Source organism: Astyanax mexicanus, chromosome 20 (assembly GCF_023375975.1).
Source record: "Astyanax mexicanus isolate ESR-SI-001 chromosome 20, AstMex3_surface, whole genome shotgun sequence".
Classification (NCBI taxonomy): Eukaryota; Metazoa; Chordata; class Actinopteri; order Characiformes; family Acestrorhamphidae; genus Astyanax; species Astyanax mexicanus.
In genome coordinates, this window is record NC_064427.1 from 20,128,815 (window position 1) to 20,150,684 (window position 21,870).

At 37.6% G+C, this 21,870-nt stretch overlaps 1 protein-coding gene across 2 annotated transcripts in view; it reads left to right on the forward strand.

Moving 5' to 3' along the window:
* kcnn2 (potassium calcium-activated channel subfamily N member 2) overlaps nucleotides 1-21,870 on the forward strand; it is a 259,379-nt gene that overhangs the window by 69,494 nt on the left and 168,015 nt on the right. The window contains exons 8-9 of one of the 2 annotated variants that reach the window (XM_022681136.2): nucleotides 4,034-4,103; nucleotides 13,451-18,666. In XM_022681136.2, coding sequence (XP_022536857.2) covers nucleotides 4,034-4,103; nucleotides 13,451-13,711 — 331 coding nt within the window. In that variant the 3' untranslated portion in view covers nucleotides 13,712-18,666. Of the gene's footprint in view, nucleotides 1-4,033; nucleotides 4,104-13,450; nucleotides 18,667-21,870 lie in introns of those variants that run through there. The other variant, XM_049468327.1, reaches the window with a different exon arrangement.

Below are 21,870 nucleotides of genomic sequence, written 5' to 3' on the forward strand. Positions count from 1 at the left end.
ATGACCCCTTCAAAGCGCGGGAGTGTTGTATGTAGTCAATAACCTGAATGCATAGCCAATGGTCTGTGAGAGGCTTTATCTGCGGGATCGCAGCCACCCAGCTGTGAAATGAACGTTCTGGGGAGACAAAACATGTCGGCTCAGAAATGCCATCTGCCCGGCAGGATTAACGGCACTGTGAGCTGATTTGTGATCAGCTGAAGATAGCTGGGCCGGCTCGGGGGGCTGTTTTGCGGCTCTCTTCAGGCCGGTCCTGCGGTAGAAGATCCTCTGCTCATCCTTTTCTCAGTTTTCTGCGTTTTTCCCCTTCGTATTCACAGTGTGGTGTTTTTTGTCTCCCTCTGCTGGAAGGTCGACTCGTTACAGCGCTGGGATTTTACAGCTCTAGTTCCCCTTTCTGAAAATGATCCCATCTGGGACAATTACAACCCCTAAACGCCCCCACCGTACCCCACCTACCACCCCGTCCGGAGAGGGCCTGTCTTTGATCTGTGTTATCAAATACTTACAAGCTAATTAACACATATAGCTCAGTATCGCTACTCTATCAGTCCATCAAATCTTCAAACTCCTCAAAATCTCAAGTTGTGCAACTTCATTAGGGCTGCAACTAACAATGATTTTGATATTCAATTAATATGTTGATTATTAATATAAATTAATGGATTATTAATCAGATAAAAAAGTGAAAAAGCTAATGTTTGTACTAATGTTGTAACTGTATACACAGCTTTCCACGACTTAGAGTTGGAATACAGTGAATTGTGCTATCTGAGTAATGCTCTAAACCATATTATTAGAAGCAAGAACTGATCAACTAACTAAAAAAAAAAGTTAGGATGATGAAACTGGCCCTCATCAGGACCAGTTTGAGGTATTTTGTCTCCCTCTCAAAATATTGAGTGGTACAACTGTATTAGGGTTGCAACCTTTTTAAAATTATTTTGATAATTAATTAATTTGTTGATTATTTTTTCGATTAATTGAGTTAATTGGAAAAAAAGAAAAAAATATATAATTTGATTTCCAGCATTTTCTTTTCTTTATGCTAAAGTTGTAATCAAAGAAACAGACTACCTTCCATTATTTAAAAAAAATGTGTTTACATGTAGAATTAACCTGATAGATATTATGATATAATAATACTTTTATTATTATTATTGAATGACAAAAGGAGAAAATTTGAACACTAGAGATCGAGTCATAATTTATGGATGAATTAATTTATGCATTTAGGTTTTGTATTAATTTGAACTAATAACAAGTATATTTGATTGTTGATAAACGTAGAATACTCATTCTCGTAATTTATCATTTTGAATTTTAAGAATGATTTTTTGCATTTGAACATGAGAGGTGATAAAAAATACATTTAAAAAAAGCAACTTGAATTGATGAGTTTTAGATTGAAACAAATCTGATCAATACATTTTCACATAAAAAATTCAAATCTATACATTTACAGATGAAAAATTCTGATCTATAATTATTTTTTAGATTTAAAAACTGTAGATCTATACATTTTCAGATAACAAAATCAGATCTGTTCATTTTCAGATAAAAAAAATCAAATGTGTTAACTTTCAGATAAAAAAAACAGATCTATTCATTTTCAGATTTTCTCATCTTTTCATTTTAAGATTTTAAAAAATCAGATCTATTAATTTTCAGATACAAAAAATCTAAATATTTATTATTCAGATACATCTCATGTATTAATTTTAAAATGAAAAAATTTAGGAACACTCTAGAAACACTTAGCGAGAGATAAATAGAACTTGTTAATAATGTTAGCTTGACTAAAACTGCAACATTTAAGGTGAAAGTAAAAAAAAACTCTGGGGAACAATAGGGTGAGATATAACTGTACTAAGAAAGAAGCACATCTTGTTTAACTACTCTAGCAGCCTCTAGAAGCATTGAGTGAGAGACAAAATAGAATTTACTATGTTACGATGAAGTCACCGTGTTTGGCTTACTGACCCACATCAGGGGGAAGCATCTGTACTTTGATGTATAATAACGAAGACTCAACTGATCCATTATTAAATTAGTTGCCAACTATTTTAATTTAATCAGTTTAATCGATTAGTTGTTGCAGCCCTAATCCGCATGGCGGGAGAACTCTCTCTCTGTCAGCGGTGCTGCTTGGCGAGGCGAGTGTTTGGCACGTGTTCGGGCGAAGCTCGGCTTCAGTTTTCTGTTTCGAATGCCCTTGAGGATGAAAGGGAACCACGCTCACTTTAGTTAAGATAAGTAGCTCAGAAGGAACCTAATTAAATGGAGGATTTGAATAATTAATGGCAGCGGTATGGATCAGGCTAAGTGGGTCGGTTTAGCCGCCGCCACGCGCTAATCTTTCACTCTTAGCGGTTCTGTCGCTGCAGCAGACGAGCGGACGCTGGGAACGTCTCTGAGAGATGAATGAAGCAGGTATTGATTGTGGTGGAAGGTCAGGAGGTCAGGATGAGGTAATTAAAGCTGGGCTGTAGGTTCTGCAGGTAGTTGTAAAAGCCATCATGAGGACGAGAGAGGAGACCCCGGATCAATACTCCGCCCGCGGGTCAGAGTGAAGCGAGTCAGTCGCAGAACCTGACCTCAGATCAGCAAAACAACATAATCAATAGTAATCAATAATACTCAAATCTAATAACAAAGAACCAGATTAAATAATAATTTATATATAGGGCACTATCATACACCCTGCACAAGATATATCCACTCTTAAACACACTTTACCAACTAAAATGTGTTTATTTTATTTATTCCATATATTATGTTATTAAAATCCGTATTTAAAAACATGTGTTTTAACATATTACTTATTAATTATTAATGTATATTAACGTAATGTATTACAAATGAAATCGATAGGATATATCGCAATATAAGTATTTTGTCCCACCTGTATTCAGCTACTCACCAACAATAAAAATGTACTGTTGAGTCTGAGCCTTTCCATTTGTCCAACTGAGACCTGAAACATCCTCTAATGTCCTCAAACATCCTCAGATGTCTTTGAAGGTCTTCATACATTCTCAAATGTCCATAAACGTCCTCAAATGTTCTTAAATAACCTTAAATCTTCTCCAATGTACTCAAATAGCCTCACATGTCCTCAAACATCCTGAAATGTCTTTAAACATTTTCAAATGTCCTCAAATGTTTTCAAACGACCTCAGATGTTCTCAAATGTCCCCAAATTGTCTCAAACGTCCTCAAATGTTCTCAAATGTCCTCAAATTGTCTCGAATGTTCTCAAATATCCTCAAATGTTCTCAAATGTCCTCAAGCATCTTCAAATGTTCTCAAATGCTTTAAAAACCCTCAAATGTTCTTAAACATTCTCAAACGTCCTTAAATATTCCCAAATGCCCTCAAACAACCTGAAATGTCCTCATACATCCTCAAATATCCTCACATGTCATCAGACGTCCTTCAAATGTCCTTAAACATCCTCAAGCGTCTTCAAATGTCCTTAAACATCCTCAAGCGTCTTCAAATGTCCTTGGTTGTCCTCAAATGTCCTCAAACATTCTCGAACGTCCTCAAATGTTCTCAAACGTCCTCAAATGTTCTCAGATGTCCTCAAATGTTCTCAGATGTCCTCAAACGTCCTCTGTACTCTTGTGTGTTTTGTGATGGACTCTGATGTGAATGTGAACAGACAGCTGAACTGGTTCTGATATGTAGGTTTATTATAGGTATAAATGGGATTTCTGAGTGTGAACAGTACCTGGGCGAGATCCACCGCAGTGCCCGGTCCCTCTGCCCCTCTGCCCACCCTCTGAATCCTCTCTCTGCCCGCTGTAGTGGACGCTTGCATGCTCTCTGCCCACCGCGCCCTCTCTCCTGCCAGCCCTGCATCCTCCTGTGCATGTCCCCCGGACTGCTTCTGTCCCTGCCTTGCGATTGGACGATCTCAGACTGAACGTTTCTGTTTTTGCTGATTTCATTAGTCTTTTTTATCATTCTTATTATTATAATAACTGACCGCTTGCCTGTATTGGGCTGTGACTGGCCTTGTGTTCAGATTAAGAAGTGTAAAAATGGAGCAACGGAAGCTGAATGACCAAGCAAACTCTCTAGTGGACCTCGCTAAGGTAAGAGTGACCCCCCCCCCCCTCTCCACACGACCCCCCCAACCCCCCTCTGTATCTGCAGAGCTGATGTCAGCGCTCTGTAGGAGTGAATACTGTGTATTACTGCTGCTGCTGCTGCATGCTGTCCAGCTCTCAGGAGCGATCAGATAATCAGATGAATGATCAGATAAGGATATGTGTAAGTCTACAGGTGTCAAATGAACAGACTTAACTAGCTCTTCTGTGAAGGTTCTCTCGTCTGTGCTGTTGTTTCACCCGATACGTGTTCTTGTTTTGCCGTAGATCTGTTTTTACACTTTGTTTTATTCTGTTTTCTCACCTTTTCTCCATCTTGCCGTTCGTATTGTTTCGTCTGCTGCGTATCTGTGCACCAAATGTAATATGTTTGTCTGGAAACGTTCAGTAAAGCAGTCAGATTGATGTTAATTTTCTTTTTAAAAACTCTTAAACTTTTATTTCAAATGTTTTTGTACTAATCTGTAAAAGTATTTATACAGAAATCGTTTTCTAACTCTTTAAAACTCTCTAATAGGAATGCATTGAAATGTGTCCATAAAATTCTAACTTCTCTACAGGTCAAGTTTTTCAGTCTACCAACAAAAAAATTTGTCATAATCATAGAAGTAACTCTATAAATCGATCCAGTCAAATTTCTTCTTAAAATCTTCATACGGTTTTTATTCATAGGTAAGTATTAAATGTTCCGAAATTCAGACTCTAACAAAAGTATTTTTATATAAATTATAGTAATACCTTAGCAACCACTGCAGCAACCACCTAGCAATGCCATGTTTAACAGCTATAAACCACTTTGCGAAACCATAGCAACCACCATAACAACAAAACCAATCACACATTTTCTTCAGGAATTGCAAAGCTATTATGTAAAGCTATATTGTTTAATATGTTGGTCTTTCAAAAATAGTAAAGTAGTAAAACATAACAAAATAGAGGTAAGGAACACAATTGCACTAAATATTGATAGAATAATTACCAATGGAGTTAGTAATAAAATATTCACACTGCTTGTTAGGATTTGTTTAGAATAATTATTATTTTGGATAATAATATTATGGGATATTAACCCTTAGAACCCTACAGACGGATTTTCCGTCCAAAATCGCACCTTGTGTTCTCAGCTTAATTACTCAGGAATACCTTCACACATAAACATAATCCATACATGGTTAGAAAGGGCGGAACTTACTCTTTCTAAAAATAGTGATGCAGTGCGGTAAAGTATCTACAAAAAAACCTATTGAGAAAAACACCTAAAATAGTGAGATCTCCTTCCCCAACCAATATTATTTACCTTTAGTGCTTAAAACATATTTATATGATGTTTCAAACCAAATAATATCAGTAAATGACTCAAAAGTGTTCACAGAAAAAGTGTGAAACCACCTGCTTTACTCAAACTAAAGCTAGGTATGGTGTGCGCACTACTTCATATAGATTTTCACATTTTCACTAGTTATTTATTTTAGTTATTTTAGTAGTTATTTTGCACTGAACATTTTTATTTATTTAGACAAAAAAAGTTTACATTTTTGTATGTAGTGTTTTTTTGTTTTTTTCTGATTAAAATACTGAAAGGTATAGGCTGCTCTGAGTGTCAGGTTTTTAGTATCTATATGTATCCTAGAGGTGTGATTATCAAGAAGAATAAATCTGCCTGATGCTGTTTCTCCATGTATTACTCCAAAGTAATAATTAATAAGCCATGTAATGAACTATCATCAATATTCTTATGCTTTCAACTCATAAACACTCTAGTTTAACCATTTTTGAAAAGATATCTTAGGTGTGAATATATTTAAAGTCTATACATTCAAAAATAAGTAAAAAACAAAAAAAACAGGCACTTGGTAAAATTTTGACCAAAACATGATCAGTTCCAGGAAAATATCACAATTCTGCTTCCTTTTACATTTTAAATGATTATATTTTTGAGCAGCCGTATGTCTTCTGGAGTAAAAGAGCTCAGGGCATGTGACTGTTTGATATAATTACTGTGTTATAAGACCTGAAAGAGGAACTGACAACAAAAACGGAGAAAAAACACACCAAAACAGCCTAGAGTTCAAAGGGTTTTTTGGATAATTAAACATGCACCGGGTCAAATTGACCCGGAACACCATTTCTGTTCCTGACAAATCAACATAAGGGGCTTAAAGGTATTTAATACAGTAGTTAAGCCAGGATGTTTTATTCTGAGGTCTGTTTTTGGTGCATAAAACCACACAAATAATTGGGACTTCAGTTTGTGCGCGACTCAGCGCATCTGCAGCTCATCAGTGGCGGTTTTCTCAGGTCTTCGCTCCGCTTTAACGAGGAATGACACACCTCGGGGAATACCAGGCACGGTGCCCGCCTGACTCCGCACAAAGCACACGGCAACCTGGAGAGGGAGACACTGCGGGATTTGATGAATCAGCTCAAACACGCCCCCTCCCTTCATGTAGCTCTTTCTCTTTACCTCTATCTCTCTCTTTACCTCTATCTCTCTCTCCGTAACACACACACACACACATACAGACTCCGTGTCCTGACATTCTCCTGACCCCAGTGTTGGTGTCTCACTCGGCCGGGTCACGGGACACATTAGCATTAGCCGGTGTCACCGAGCCGTCCCCTCCGTCTTGGTTAATGGAGAAACGTTAGCGGGTGACATTGAGGGAGGCGGCGGCGGGGAGTCGTGACTCGGACTCGTTTGCGCCCTCTTCTGTCACCGCTGTAATTGCCTCTCTCCATCAGAGGCTGATACAGTATTAATCCGAGCAGCAGATGCCTCCCAGAGCTCAGGCTTGTATAATGAATCCTAAAATAACTCCAGCAGCTGCGCAACTTCTGCCTCCTTCAGTCAGACTCCTCCTCGCTGATCTGCGCTGAGCTCGTCCTCAGCGTTCGGGAGTCATCAGCAGAGCGCCCGTGACTTTTACACACAGCAGAAACAAACAACCAAACAAACCAGCGCAATGTGAAGTGTGGCACTTGCTTGTAGGGATGCACTGAATATTTTGGCTTAAAACTAAAATTATTTGGGATAAAAATGGACAAAAGGCACTGTCCATGTTTGTCCACTGCTGAGGTGAATTCATGATTAAAACATATTTGCTGAGGTAACTTTATGACTACAATTGCAATTCTGAGGTAAATTCATTATTAGAATAGCAATGCTAAGGTACATTCATGATTATAATAGCCCTGCCGGTTTAAATTCATGATTATAATAGCCCTGCTGATGTAAATTCATGATTAGAACGGCCCTGCTGAGGTAAATTCATGATTAAAACAGCCCTGCTGAGGCAAATTCATAATTAGAATAGCACTGCTGAGGCAAATGCATGATTATAACAGCCCTGCTGAGGCAAATTCATGATTAGAATAGCACTGCTGAGGCAAATGCATGATTATAACAGCCCTGCTGAGGTAAATTCATGATTAAAATAGCACTTCTGTGATAAATTCATGATTAGAACAGCCCTGCTAAGGTACATTCATGATTAGAATAGTACTGCTGAGGTAAATTCATGATTAAAACAGCCCTGCTGAGGTAAATTCATGAGAAGAATAGCACTGTTGAGGTCAATTCCTGATTAGAATAACACTGCTGAAGTAAATGTATGATTATAACTGCCCTGCTGAGGTAAATTCATGATTATACCAACCCTGCTGAGGTAAATTCATGATTAGAATAGCATTGCTGAGGTAAATTCATGGTTAGAACTGCCACGCTGGGGTAAATTCATTTTTAGAATAGCACTGATGAGGTAAATTCATGATTAAAACAGCCCTGCTGAGGTAAATTTATGATTAGAAGAGAACTGCTGAGGAAAAAAAGATGATTAGTATAGCACTGCTGAGGTAAATTTATGGTTAGAATATCACTGCTAAGGTATATTCATGATTAGCATAGCACTACTGTGGTAAGTAAATTGCATTTTGTTCTTAAGGCTGCTGGCATATTTAAAAGGTTAGGTTTTCAATAAATATTTAAAGAAATATTTCACTTTTGTTATTGCTTTCCTCTTTGAACAGCAAGATAAGAATGCTTTTATGCAATTTAATTTATGCAAGGGTGAAAAATACATGTTCAGCCTTTGGCCAAAAGTTTAATTTTGTTCTGTTTCGGTGCATCTCTACTCGCAGAACTTGCAGCACTCGCAGGTTCAGTCAAGGCAAATCTCAGACTGTTTTCCGTTTCCGTTATTCTGTCACGGTCAGTCTCACAGGGATGTGTTTTGATATTTCCGAGCCGTTTCTACACAACAGTTTACAGCCATGATGCAACCCTGTGAAAGACCTCGCAGTGATGGCTGTAACTATACGCCGCTTCAGAAACGAGACACGCTGAACCTTGTTGGTTTCGCTGGTGTTGACAAGGCCTGCGGTGAAGTCTGAGCGGATCCAGTGTAGCTCTGCTGCGGAGTCGAGTGGACATCCTCCACCGGGCTTGTATTTCACACTGTGGACAAAACAAGGCCTTCATTCAGGACTCTAGTGGTGCGGACCCCCCGAGACCGAGGTATTATAGTGTACACTGAGGTGATACACTCCAGTACCTTTAGTTACGGAGCAGAACTGTACCTAATTCACTCTATTCACTCGTATTACTTGTCTATACAAAAAATATAATATAATGTATAATGTATAAATGTATAATTAGAACTGCACTGCCGAGGAAAATGTATGATTAGAGCTGCACTGCTTAGGTAAACTAATGAATAGAATAGCACTGCTGAGGTAAATGTATTTTTAAAATAGCACTGCTAGTTTATCATGAAGTAAATTCATGTTTACAGAAGCACTGCTGAGAGAAAACGGACACAAGGCCTTTTCTCAGGGCCGTAAAAATAATGAGCATAGAATTCAATAATAGTAAATAGTCAAAAACTCTTAACCCCACCCAACCCTAATATTCCAAAAGTCAAGGGACGGCAAAATGTGAATTAGTCATTGAATTGTGAACTTGTAATATTTTTAATCGAATTGCAATATTTTAACAATTCTTTTTTTTCTTGATATTTAATTGGTTTTGGTCATTTGTTATATTGGAATAGTTAACTGCATTCCAGTCTAATCCAGTGCATCCTTTGTTTTTGCTACTGCACTTCTAATCCTATAGCATAAACAATCTGCTTGAGTTTGGTTGATGTACAGAAGCATCTGTTGAGATTCGGCATCAGTCAGAATGGGCAGAGTGGAGTTTATCTGGCCTACAGTATTGGAATGGAAATCATCAAAGTGATTTTTGCAATCCAGTTGAAATAGTAATATAAAAACGTATATTTTAGTTAATATGTCTTTAATGACTTTTTATTGAAAATGTTCTCCATACTGAAGTGGGATTGGAAACCTGACTGATCATCAGTTTTTGTTCATTATAGCTCAGTAAATCCTGCAATCCTAAATGAATAAACACAGTTTGAAAATGAAACAGTGATTAGCTGATCAGGTACAGGGCAAGTTAAACATTACATATATAGTTTTTTTTTTTTATTAAACCGTGAATCCCAATCTATCTAATTCCAAAGTTAAGCTAACTCACTAACACAGCTGCAGTTTATTAATCACACCGTGAGTTTAATCTGTGTGCTGATTCAGAGACGTGTGTTTTTAACCACCTATCAAAAAACAATCTCATCACAGTTTACGTGGTTAGCCTATCGTTACCTTTCTTTTAAAAAAATCTCCGTATATCCACATCTGTTTTAAAATCAGCTGCTGCTGGATCCCGATCCCGCTGTTAAATCTTACAGTGAAGGGGGCGGGGCTTCCCCCCTCCAGCACCCTGACTCAATTCAATTCAATTTATTTATTTTCTGACTCCCCTCCGCGTGCCGCAAAGCCAGCCAGACGATTGGCTGTTTCTACTGAGAGGCGGAACTTAATTCCTGAACTGGCTCCGTGATTGGCGTTAAGAGATTTCGCATTTACACACAGCGGTCACTGACTCCTCATTAATAGTACAGCTGAGCTGAGCGAAACGATGTCATTTTTTGGGAAGGGGACAAATCCACCTGTTTCAAATATTGGGTCCCCCCAGTTCCTACGTCAATGGGCTAAAGTAACGAGCAGTAACGGGTTGCTGGAAATGGTAACGGCGTTATAGTTAGAGTCAGAGTAATTAGTTAAATAAAAGTAACAGCGTTTACTGGGAGCCGTTTCTCCCATCACTGCTGATCATGAACCTGAATTTGTCCAGTTGACAGTCTTCGCCAACTGGGGCTCAACACGCTTGCAGGAGAACACTAACTGCCAGTTATTTTACACTGATTTGATACAGTATAAAGATAGTGGATGGAGATTAATTACGAGATTAAATATGTTTTGTTTTGTAAGCTCACACAAACATCATTTTTCTTGTCAAATACAAGAAAAGTACAGGATATTGGCCCTTTAATAATCTGTATTTATATGAAGTGATTGGCATCTGGGGGTCCTGGGCAGTGCAGTGCAGTGTAGTGTAATGTAGTGTAGTGTAGAAACTCCTCAGAGAAAAGCCATAAATCCAGCTTCAGCGTGTCACTGTGATTATTTGATCTGCTGGAAACCGGCCAGATCCCACTGCAGTGTGTCTGAATCCAGCTGATGCTCTGGACTAGAACTACAAGCTTGTTGTTTTGCAAACACACACACTCACACTCACACTCTTACTGACACACAAACACACACACTCACACTCTTACTGACACACACACACACAAACACACACACACACTCACACTCTTACTGACACACACACACACAAACACACACACTCACACTCTTACTGACACACACACAAACACACACACTCACACTCTTACTGACACACACACAAACACACACACACACACTCTTACTGACACACACACACACACTCACTCAGTCAGCTACTGGAGCGTTTCTCACAGAATCTTGAGAGCTGATGAAAGCTCTGCTGCAGAAAATCAGCTCACAGAACAACACCTCGGCCCGGTCCGGACCGCCAGCACTGCCCCCCCTCCTCAGCCCTCAGTCTGCATTATTTACAGCTCAGATCCAGAACCAGAACCCTCTCAGATCCTTCATTTCAGAACACTCTACATCTGTTAAACTCACGATTTGTAAAGCTGAAGATAAACTCATTGACAAAAATCATCAGTAAAATACACACAGTAAATTCATATACAGCTCCAGAAAAAATATGAAGAGACCACTTCAGTTTCTGAATCAGTTTCTCTGATTTTGCTATTTATATGTTTATGTTTGAGTAAAATGAACATTGTTGTTTTATTCTATAAACTACGTACAAAATTTCTCCCAAATTTCAAACAAAAATATTGTCATTTAGAGCATTTATTTGCAGAAAATGAGAAATGGCTGAAATAACAAAAAAAAAAAGACGCAGAGCTCAACTAATGCACAGAAAACAAGTTCATATTCATAAAGGAGTTTTAAGTGTTTAGAAATCAATATTTGGTGGAATAACCCTGTTTTTTAATCACAGTTGTTTTCATGCATCTTGGCATGTTCTCCTCCATCAGTCTTACACACTACTTTTGGATAACTTTATGCCTTTACTCCTGGTGCAAAAATTCAAGCAGTTCAGTTTGGTTTGATGGCTTGTGATCATCCATCTTCCTCTTGATTATATTCCAGAGATTTAATTTTCATATTTTTTTAAGTGGTCTCTTATTTTTTTTCCAGAGCTGTAGAGATTGGTTAATTAACTAATCCAGTAAATAATTAATTAAACACTGTCGTAAATAAACAAAGAGCAAAATTTAACAAACTGCTACAAATTATACATTCTTTACGCTCATTTATTTTATTATCTGTCCTATCTATTACCTACTGTATCTATTTATTATGTTATTTTTCCTACTTTTTCTTTTTTTATTTTCAGATTCTTTAATACATTCTTTACATATTCATAATTTTATTTTTATTTTATTTTTTGTTGTCTTATTAATTGTGAGCCATCCTTTGATTTAATATTGTACATTTTTACAATCTAACTTCAAAATTATTTTGGGCCGTGTAAACTTGTTAAATTCTGTTTATTCGTGCACATTATATACTATCCTCTGTAAAATTTTCAGTACATAATTTGACTCATTGAGTACCCATTTTTAATTATTCAGTATGCACTATGAATTTTTAGCATTTACTTCAAATTATTCAGTGACCACTATGAACAATTGTGTTGCGATGTCATACTTCAGATTATTTAAATGTTCAGTATCTGCTTCTGCTTTTATTTAGTATCCACCATGAATTATTTAGTTTCCACTATGAGATTTTAAAAAATGATTTTAACCCATCAGTTATTCAGTAGTCATTATGAATTAGTCATGATCCATTATAAATTATTCAGTATCTACTTTGAATAAGTCATGATCCATTATGAATTATTCATTATCTTCTTTTACCTATTCAGTGTCTTAAGTTTTTGTGTCTTTAGTGATCATTGTGAATTATTCTTTATCCACTACAGTTAATTTAGTATTTAGTTTGACTTGTTCAGTACCCACTATGAATTAATCAGTATCTTCTTAGAATTGTCTCCTATCCTCTACCAATAATACAGTACCCATTATGAATTATTCATATGATCTACTTTAACTTATTCACTACTGTGTATGAATGTTTCAGTATCCACTATGAATTATGCAGTATTTACTTGTTTAAGCTGTTTAGTATCCGCTATGAATTAGTCAGCATTTGCTTTTTGAGCTGTTTAGTATCCACTATGAATTATCCAGTATCTTCTTTTTTAAGCTATTCAGTATCCACTATGAACTATTCAGTATCTTATTTGACTTATTTGGTCTAGTATCCACTACAATTAAAACAGTACCCATTATGAAATATTCATATTACCTACTTATTCAATACTCTGTATAACTTTTTTAGGATGAATTTGTCCAGCATTAATTTTTTAATCTGTTCAGTGTCCACTATGAATTTTTCAGTATCTACTAAAAAAGAAAGACTATGGAAACTAATGTGAGCTTTGTCATTATATGAGTGAGGAGTTTATTATATCATATTGATCTTGTCAGAGACAGTATGCATGTATAGGTTTGGCTAATTAATAATTAATAACCAATTAATTAATTTATAATTAATACGATTTTTTGTACGTAATGTTTTTTGTTGAGTGTTTTTTTTAGCATCGTTTAGTTTCTGTATGTGTTTATACTGTTTTATTCAGATTGCATGTATACTGTAGCTTTACTGTACACTGCAGATTATCTGCTTTATTGATTATGTTAATAATTTTAGCATTAATAATGACTGTGATCTATAATAGCGGTCTCCCATGTCTCTGACTGACCCCGGTTCCTCTCTCTCTGTCTCTGACCGTGGTCCCGCAGACTCAGAACATCATGTACGACCTGATCTCGGACCTGAACGAGCGCGGCGAGGACACGGAGAAGAGGATCGCGGTTCTGGAGACCAAGCTGGAGACGCTGCTGAGCAACCTGCAGGCTCTGCCGGGCCTCATCAGCCAGCTGATCAGCCAGCAGCACCGCGACTTCCTGGAGGTGCAGCTGCAGCCGTACGAGCGCTCGCAGTCGGTGTCTCGTCGACGGTCGTCCTCCACCGCCCCGCCCACTTCCTCGGAGAGCAGCTAGAGGGCGCTGCCGCCAAGTCACACAGTCTACCGTAGAGCCTTACGGTTTCAATAACGTGTTCTCTGTCCGTGGTTCCGACGAGCGGTGGGGGAAAACGCGGCCGAAGCGGCGTCAAAACTGTCCTCGTACTTTTTTATTTTACCTCAAAACAAGAAACTCGTACAGACGAGCGTTAGCTTTTCTCTGCTGACGGGTTCGCAGAGATGAACTCCTCCTACTCCTCCTCAGTTAACGAAGGGGCTATCATGAGAACGAGCCGGCGGTGGGCGGAGCAGAGCAGCGTCACAACCTCCTTATGGCACAAAATAATACAGTGCCAGAATAGTGCTTCCGTATGGATACTCTGCTCTCGCTCGCTCTCTCTCTCTCAACGCTTATAAAAATGAGGCTGACTACTTCTTCCTTCAACCAGCAGGTGTTGCATTTATTATAACTTTTTTTGTTGTTTGTTTGTTTGTTTGTTTCTTTAATTGTTCATTTGTTTTTCTTTTTTTTTGTTCTCGGTTTTTGTTAAGGAGATGAATTTGTCGAGTGTGTCTCAATCCATGGGTCAACGAAGATTAATATCGATTAATCTGGCAACCCACAAAGCTAACATGGGTACTGCATGAGGGGGGCGTCCCAACTGCGTACGAATTACTTACTAACGCTGACTAATTTTCTAGTAGTTTTACGATTTGAGTACGAAGTGTAATAAAATAAAAGTATGAAGTATAGATAAAAGTGTCAAAAAAAAGAAGTTGAGTATACTCAAAATACGTAATTGTATACTCAGAATAGGCTGAGTTTTGAGTATGGTTACAGTTATCAGATGGACACTCTTATCTCACAATGCAATGTTATACGATACTAGAAAACATTGCACTATTTTTAAAGTTTAGTCTATAGTCTAATCTAGTCTATACACTCATCGACAAAAAATAAGTAAAGAAATAACGCACCAATGAGATGATAGTTGACTTTCAAGCTCTAGTTTAGACTCTGTTGGTTTCTCTTTCCTAAGTACAAGATAAGATTGAGACAGTTGGGTATGGAGCACATTTGCCCACAGATGTTGCTACAGCTGGGCCTGTAGATCCTGTAGCTCTACACTCGTAGGTTTCCCAGCTGCTCCAATTATAAATGCTGGACTGGTTATAAATTTGGCAACCGGTCAGGTCAAAGAAGTGTTGCACCTTTGCAGTGTGTAGGTGAGCTGCTTCTCCTCAGTGGGTCAATGATCCACGCTTCTTAAAGTCTGTTAACTGCGCATTAATTTTTTGGGCCCTATCTTACTCCCTGTGCAAGGCGTATCGCAATGTACATTGCTATCTTACACCTCGCCAAAAACAGTCTATTTTCATCTCTTGCACCTGCTTTATTTAAATAGCAACGGTCCTTATTAATATATACACTGATGGGCGTGGTGGTCTGGAAATGAGGTGCGTTCAGGTCAATTTCTGCTGTATTGTTATTTTGGCAGCAGAAAACACACTTGCTCCACTGACTGATTAGAACCCTGACAACAATCAGGAGTCAAGATGTTCATTGCTATCTTGGCAACTATTACATCAACAATAAAGAGAATACTAAATAAAATAAGATTGCTTTTCCAGTAAATGAGCTGCTGGAGCTCTTTCACAGTGTGAACAAGCAGCTCAGTTTACTCGGCTGCTGAGAAGCATTGGACACGTCCAGGTAGCTGTGCCGTTAAAATAGCAATCCGCCAAAGTCTGAGCTTACCTGGCTCTTAAAGGGAATGATGAGCAAGTGACGCACTGATTGGTTTACTTCACGTTACGCCCAAAATGAACCACACCCATGATTAATTAAGAGAATTAGCACATCGCTTTTAAGCATTTTAAGCAGTGCAAAGTGCACTTTTCCCGTGGTTATGATAGTAAAGACATGCTGAAACACCCTAAATCAAGCTGCTCGGTGCACAGCTGATGGCTTACCTGTAGAGGTACATTTCCTAGAGTTAAAAAAGGACTCTGAGGACAGCTGGGAGCAGTGTTACACCCCCTTGTGGTATAAAAAGACCCATTGTCTAATCAGACCACACCTGTAATCATTTACATATCTGCCTGAGCCATAATTGCATGCCTAGTCATGCAGTAATCCGGGGTGCGTTATTTTTCTTTTATTATTTTAATTTGTTGTCAATGAGTGTATGTATGTTGGCATAAGGCATAGCAACATTTCATCACTTCATGTTAGAAAAAACACATACTTTTAACCACACAATTAAGATTAGTATATAGTTCCTTAAACACCTTATAGTACCTTACTAGTTTGTAGTACGCAATTGGGACGCATCCGAAGATTGTCTACGTTGGTGTGGAAGAGAAAGTCGTGTATCTTTTAGGTTAGAAACAGCATAAGCATAAGCTATAGCGTTCTCCTTCCGAGCCCCCTTCAGAAGTGAGCGTTTATTTCGGGGGCCATACTGCAAAACAATTTACTCTTCTCAAAATGAATGCATCTAAAGCTATACTTGCACTTTTATGCACTTCAGTACTGACTGACTATAATATGAATTTGTGTTGCTCATTAAAATAAAAGTAAAACAAAAAAATACTAATAATACAACTGATTAAACCACCTTTAGTTATTAGATAACGGCCAGAATGTACAAAACTGACTGCGTAGGCTGTGTAAGAGCAGGATAGCTGACGAAATGCCCGTCCTCATATGGAGAAAATATAAAAAAATAATCATAAGGGACCTCAACCTGAAACTGTGCTTACTTCATAGATATTAGACTGCTACTATTATTGCTGCTTCCTTTTCCAACTCCTTATCGAATCTGCCCTTAAAGCTCCTGGGAACTGATTTTGATATATTGATATTTTTGGTGTAATTTATTTGGGTGCTCAGTGAAGTTTATATAGAAAACAGAAAGCATAAATATGATAAAGCACTCCTCAAAAATCCCAAAACTACACTCTTCATACCTCTCTGGATTATCGCTTTTAACTTCAACTGTCAAGGTTTAGCTTTAGCGACTCTTTAACATGTGGAATTCGGAAATAACACTGTAAATCACACAAGATAGCTAAAACACTTTTAGTGGTTTTATGAGTAAATAATAAAAACACAGATAATAAGAAGCTTGATATTTAAAAAAAAATAGCTAATTGGCCCTCTAATTTAACTTTAGCTCTCTAGGTTTAGGTCTGTAGATCTCCAGTTTAAATATACCTCCACAGGATTAGCCTTGTCTTTAGATCTTTGGTTTTAGGTTTAGCTCTAACTGCAGATCTCCAGTTTCTGGTTTGGGTTTAGCTTAAGCTCTCCATGTTTGCTTGAGCTTTAGCTCTTCGGGTTTAGCTTTAACTCCAGCTCTTCAAAATTGGGTTTGGGTTTAGCTTTAGCTCTTCAGGTTTAGTTTTAACTCAAGCTCTCCAGGTTTTCTTTTGCTTTAGCTCTCCAGGTTTATCTTTAACTCCAGTTCTTCAGGGTTAGCTTTAACTCAAGCTCTCCAGCTTTGCTTTAGCATCCAGCTCTTCAGCTCTCCAGGTTTGCTTTAGCTATAGCTCTCCAGGTTTAGCTTTAACTCCAGCTTTTAAGCTCTCCAGGTTTGGGTTTAGTTTTAGCTCTCCAGGTTTGTTTTAACTCAAGCTCTCCAGGGGTAACTTTAACTCCAGCTCTCTGGGTTTGCGCTTGGGTTTTAGCTATAACTCTCCAGGTTTAGTTTTAGTTCTGCAGGTTTGCTTTTGCTTTAACTCTCAAGGTTTAGCTTTAACTCCAGCTCTACAGGTTTAGGTTTGGGTTTAGCTTAAGCTCTCCAGGTTTGCTTTAGCTCTCCAAGTTTTGGTTTAGCTTTAGCTCTCCAGGTTTAGCTTTAACTCAAGCTCTCCAGGTTTTCTTTAGCTATAACTCTCCAGGTTTGCTTTAACTCAAGCTCTCCAGGATTAGCTTTAACTCCAGCTCTCCAGATTCAGGTTTGGGTTTAGCCTTAGCTCTTCAGGTTGCTCAGAAAACAAATTACGCCACATGTTAGCACTAGCATGTGATTGGCCAAGAGTATGCTGACATTAACCTGACCCAGTTCTATTCTAAATAGAGAGGAGGGTGATGCTGGTGTAATACAGTGAAGTATTTCAGACGTTGGGAATATAGATATAGATATTTATAAGAGAAATCTCAGAATGACCCAGGTTTCCAGGGGCTTTAACGGCTAAAAGGTATCTATCTCTCTATCTCCTACTGTCTGTCCACTCAGTTGAGAGCGAAGGGTCAGCTTTGCTCTCTGTCTATACATGACCGTCCAATCTCACTCCACAGAGATCCACTGGATGCTATTTATGGATGTATCACATCTGATTAAGAGCAGCAAATAACTTGTATATGTTTGGAAATGCCTATTTTTGTACTCACGAGGACAAGCACACCTCCTAAAACATGTCTTTCTGAAGGATGTATCAGATCATTACTGTGCCCAGGTGTTTGGAACCAAAGCTATTAAACTGGGTGAACGGGTCTGACCTGTGTGCTGGAGTCTGGGGCCCTGGAGGACCTCCACCGTCCAGTAGAGTGAGCGGTGTTCACCAGGAGAGTGAGCTGAAATAGTGAACAGATTGCTTATGGGTGTTAATGGAATACTCCAGTGTTTCTTTAAACCTACTGTAGTTTGTGTCTGTCAGTTTCACTTCAGTTTCTGAATTAGTTTCTCTGATTTTGCTATTTATAGGTATATGTTTGAGTAAAATGAACATAATGAAAATAATACAAAGATAATAAAACAATTTCATATTTATAAAGTTTTAAGAGTTTCGAAATCAATATTTGGTGGAATAACCCCGGTTTTTAATCATAGTTTTCATGCATCTTGGCATCATGTTCTCCTCCACCAGTCTTACACACTGCTTTTGAATAACTTTATGCCTTTACTCCTTGTGCAAAAATTCAAGCAGTTCAGTTTGGTTTGATGGCTTGTGATCATCCATCTTCCTCTTGATTATATTCCAGAGGTTTTCAATTTGCTACAAATCAAAGAAACTCATCATTTGTAAGAGCTCTCCTATTTTTTTTCAGAGCTGTTCATATCGTTGCTGTCCAATAAAAAACAAGTATCTCCAAAACAGCAATTTTACAGTAGAGAGATTAAACCTAAATCTTAACTTTCAGTGGAAGTCAATGTAAAAACAGTTTATTTTCAGGTAATTCTGCAGAAATTCTATTGGTCCATACATTAAGAAATTGTAACACAGTATAAGGGACAGATGGTTTGTTGAAATAATGTAGTAATCTAAAAATCTTCAAAAATGGAGATACTTGTTTTTCATTGAACAGTGACGATATACATAATTAATTAATTGATATAGTGCTAATATAGTGATACTATGACAATTGCATTCTAACAGTACAGGTAGAGAAATGCCTAACAAAGCTGACGTTTGGTTTTTGAGCAATGTGGTGAAAAGTAGTTCCGGTTATCTTTGCGCCACACACAATTTTGTGGTAAACAAACTAATAAATAATAGCAATAATAGAATAGAATTAAAGAATAGATAAAAAGGCAAAGGTCTAGAGATAAAAGATAAAAATGATCACACTAATTTACAGATGAATCTGGAAATTTACTGAAAGATTTCCTAAATTTTTACTTCTATTTTAAAGTATCGCTGGTTCGAATCCCGGTCATGTAGCTTGCCATCAGCTGCCTGAGCCCAGAGAGAGCACAATTGGCCTTGCTCTCTCTCTGGGTGGGTACAGTAGATGGCCCTCTTACTCCTTGTCACTCCTAGGGTGATGTGGATCAGCACAAGGCTGCGTCTGTGAGCTGCTGTATCAGAACCGAGTCACTGCGTTTTCCTCCGAGCGATAGTGCTTGTGATGCTAGTCGGTAATGCTGCATCAGCGGCAGTTCACATGTGTCGGAGGGAAAGTGGGATAAAAATGTAAAATAAATGTATAATAAAAATATCAGTCATCAGAACATCATTAGGTGTGAACACTACAGACACAGCTACCAGAGATCAGGTGGAGTATAGGTGGAGTATAATAAAACACTTGAGTATTCCTTTATTAAAAGAGAAGTCTGATGTAAAATAGACATGGGTTGTAGTGAAACAGGATAACGAGTAAAAAAAAATGTTAAATATCCCACCTCAATTCTCCCTCAGCAATCCCAAATACAGCACTTTTGGCAAGGCTCCCAAAGGGCTTATAATGCAAGTGATAGGGGCATAGAGATACCCATGCATAGCCCTAATATTGAAAATGAGTCACTGTGAGGTTTGAAAGTGTACAGAACACTGTTTATACACACAGTAGCTTTAGGTAGTTCCCTGAGTGCCACTACCTATAGAATTAAGTCACCATACGTCAATTGACAAGAATGGGGAGGGAAACAGATTGCAAAATTAATTCTGTGAAAATGTAAATGAATTAATTCAATTAATCAATCAACCTTTATTTAAACTCGGAATATATTGAGGGTGGCCCTCATTTACAGCGTAGCCGAGCAATTACATAGGGAAGGGATTGACAAAAAATATGTTAATAGAATAAATAAGTAACAAAAAAAACAATAAAAAGATAAAATAATTATAAGATAATTATTTTAAAAAATGATTTTTTATTCTTTTTTATCTTAATATTATTAAGATGTAAAACAAATAAGGTAAAAATAAGAATTTAAGAGTAGGAATCATAAAATCATAGGTAAAAAAATAAGCTAATAGAACTAATAAAAATTCAACTACTGATGAATAAATAAAACTTAACACATAAAAGAGTAAAATATAAATAAGCAATAACTAAAAACAATAAAAGAAAAGAAACAAAACAAGCTAGGAAAAAAACAACTAAAACTTACCAAAGATCATAAAAAACTAATTTCCACGGCTATTCTATGCTCCTATCGTTTGCACTGTAAGCCCATTGGAAGCATCAGCCAAAAGTGCTGTATTTCAGAGTGCTGGGGGTGAATGGAGGTGGGTTACTTCAAAAAATGTCATATTTGTTTTTATGTTTTGCTACAACCCAATTCTATTTTACACCAGGGTTCCCCTTTAAAGCTGAATTAGGGTCACTTTGAACAGAGAAACAGTAAAAGTAGTTTTCCACACAGATTCGGTTTAGTCCCAAACTATTACCCTCAGTCCGCAGGGTAAACTCAGCCTGAGACTATGCCTAATCTGCACTATCCTGCAGGACCTGCAGCGTCCTGGTCTCCTGCATGGGTCGGGTCAGAACAGTACAGCAGTTTAAAGGGATATTTCTTCCGATTCTTTTATTAGAGACTCCTGTGACGTGTATCTGATGCCTGGTGAATCGTTGCCAGTTGCTCGCATGTTCTGGACTGATCTATGATTTCTTTTGGATGCCCGACTCATCTGATGGCCTGATGCTGGAGAGACCAGTGCATTATGTAGCCTGACGAAGCAAAAACACCCCCCGGCCTGTTCCGGCAGGCCTACGAGGTTACACAATGTTCCAGATCGATGGTGGATCCAGCAATTTCACCAACATTTGAGTGATTATACTGTATGCAAAGTAAATATGAACAATAAAAAGAAACTATTTACCAAAAACAATTTGTGCTGCTGGTGTCTGAGTGCTGAGTTTGTATTGTTGTTTTTTTGTAATTTGTTTATTCGGTTTTTTAAATGATTGGTTAAACAGCTATGGAGGAACCAAAACTGCCAAAATTAAAGTAAGTAAATCACTCAATAAAAGTAATATGGTGATGTAAAACAGTAAGGAATAATTATGATTAATATAAAAATATATACATATACATACAAATAAAATCTTAATAATTTAAAATATGTTAATAATTTGTTTCTTTATTTTTTTTATTAATTTATTTATTTGCATATTTATTTCTGCATTATTTACAGATTTATTTATTTCTGTTTTTCCTTGTCCTTATATGATAATGAAGGGGGCGTGTTTTTCACGTACAGGTTTAGCAATCAAGAAAGAAAGGAGCTGATATGAGTAGAAGAGTCCAGGAGCTGAAACGTCGGGGAGAAGTTTGTTATCGGATCTGCTCAGAGAGGCAGTAGCTTATGTTGCTCACCTCAAAGAAATAGACCAGAGTCTGTATTACGATCTAAGTGATCTTCATTAAATAATTTTCCACGTTACCAAAGTTACTGCCAAAGGAGCAAAAAATGTACAATCCATCTAGGGTATCTGACATCGATTAACCAATAGGAATGCTA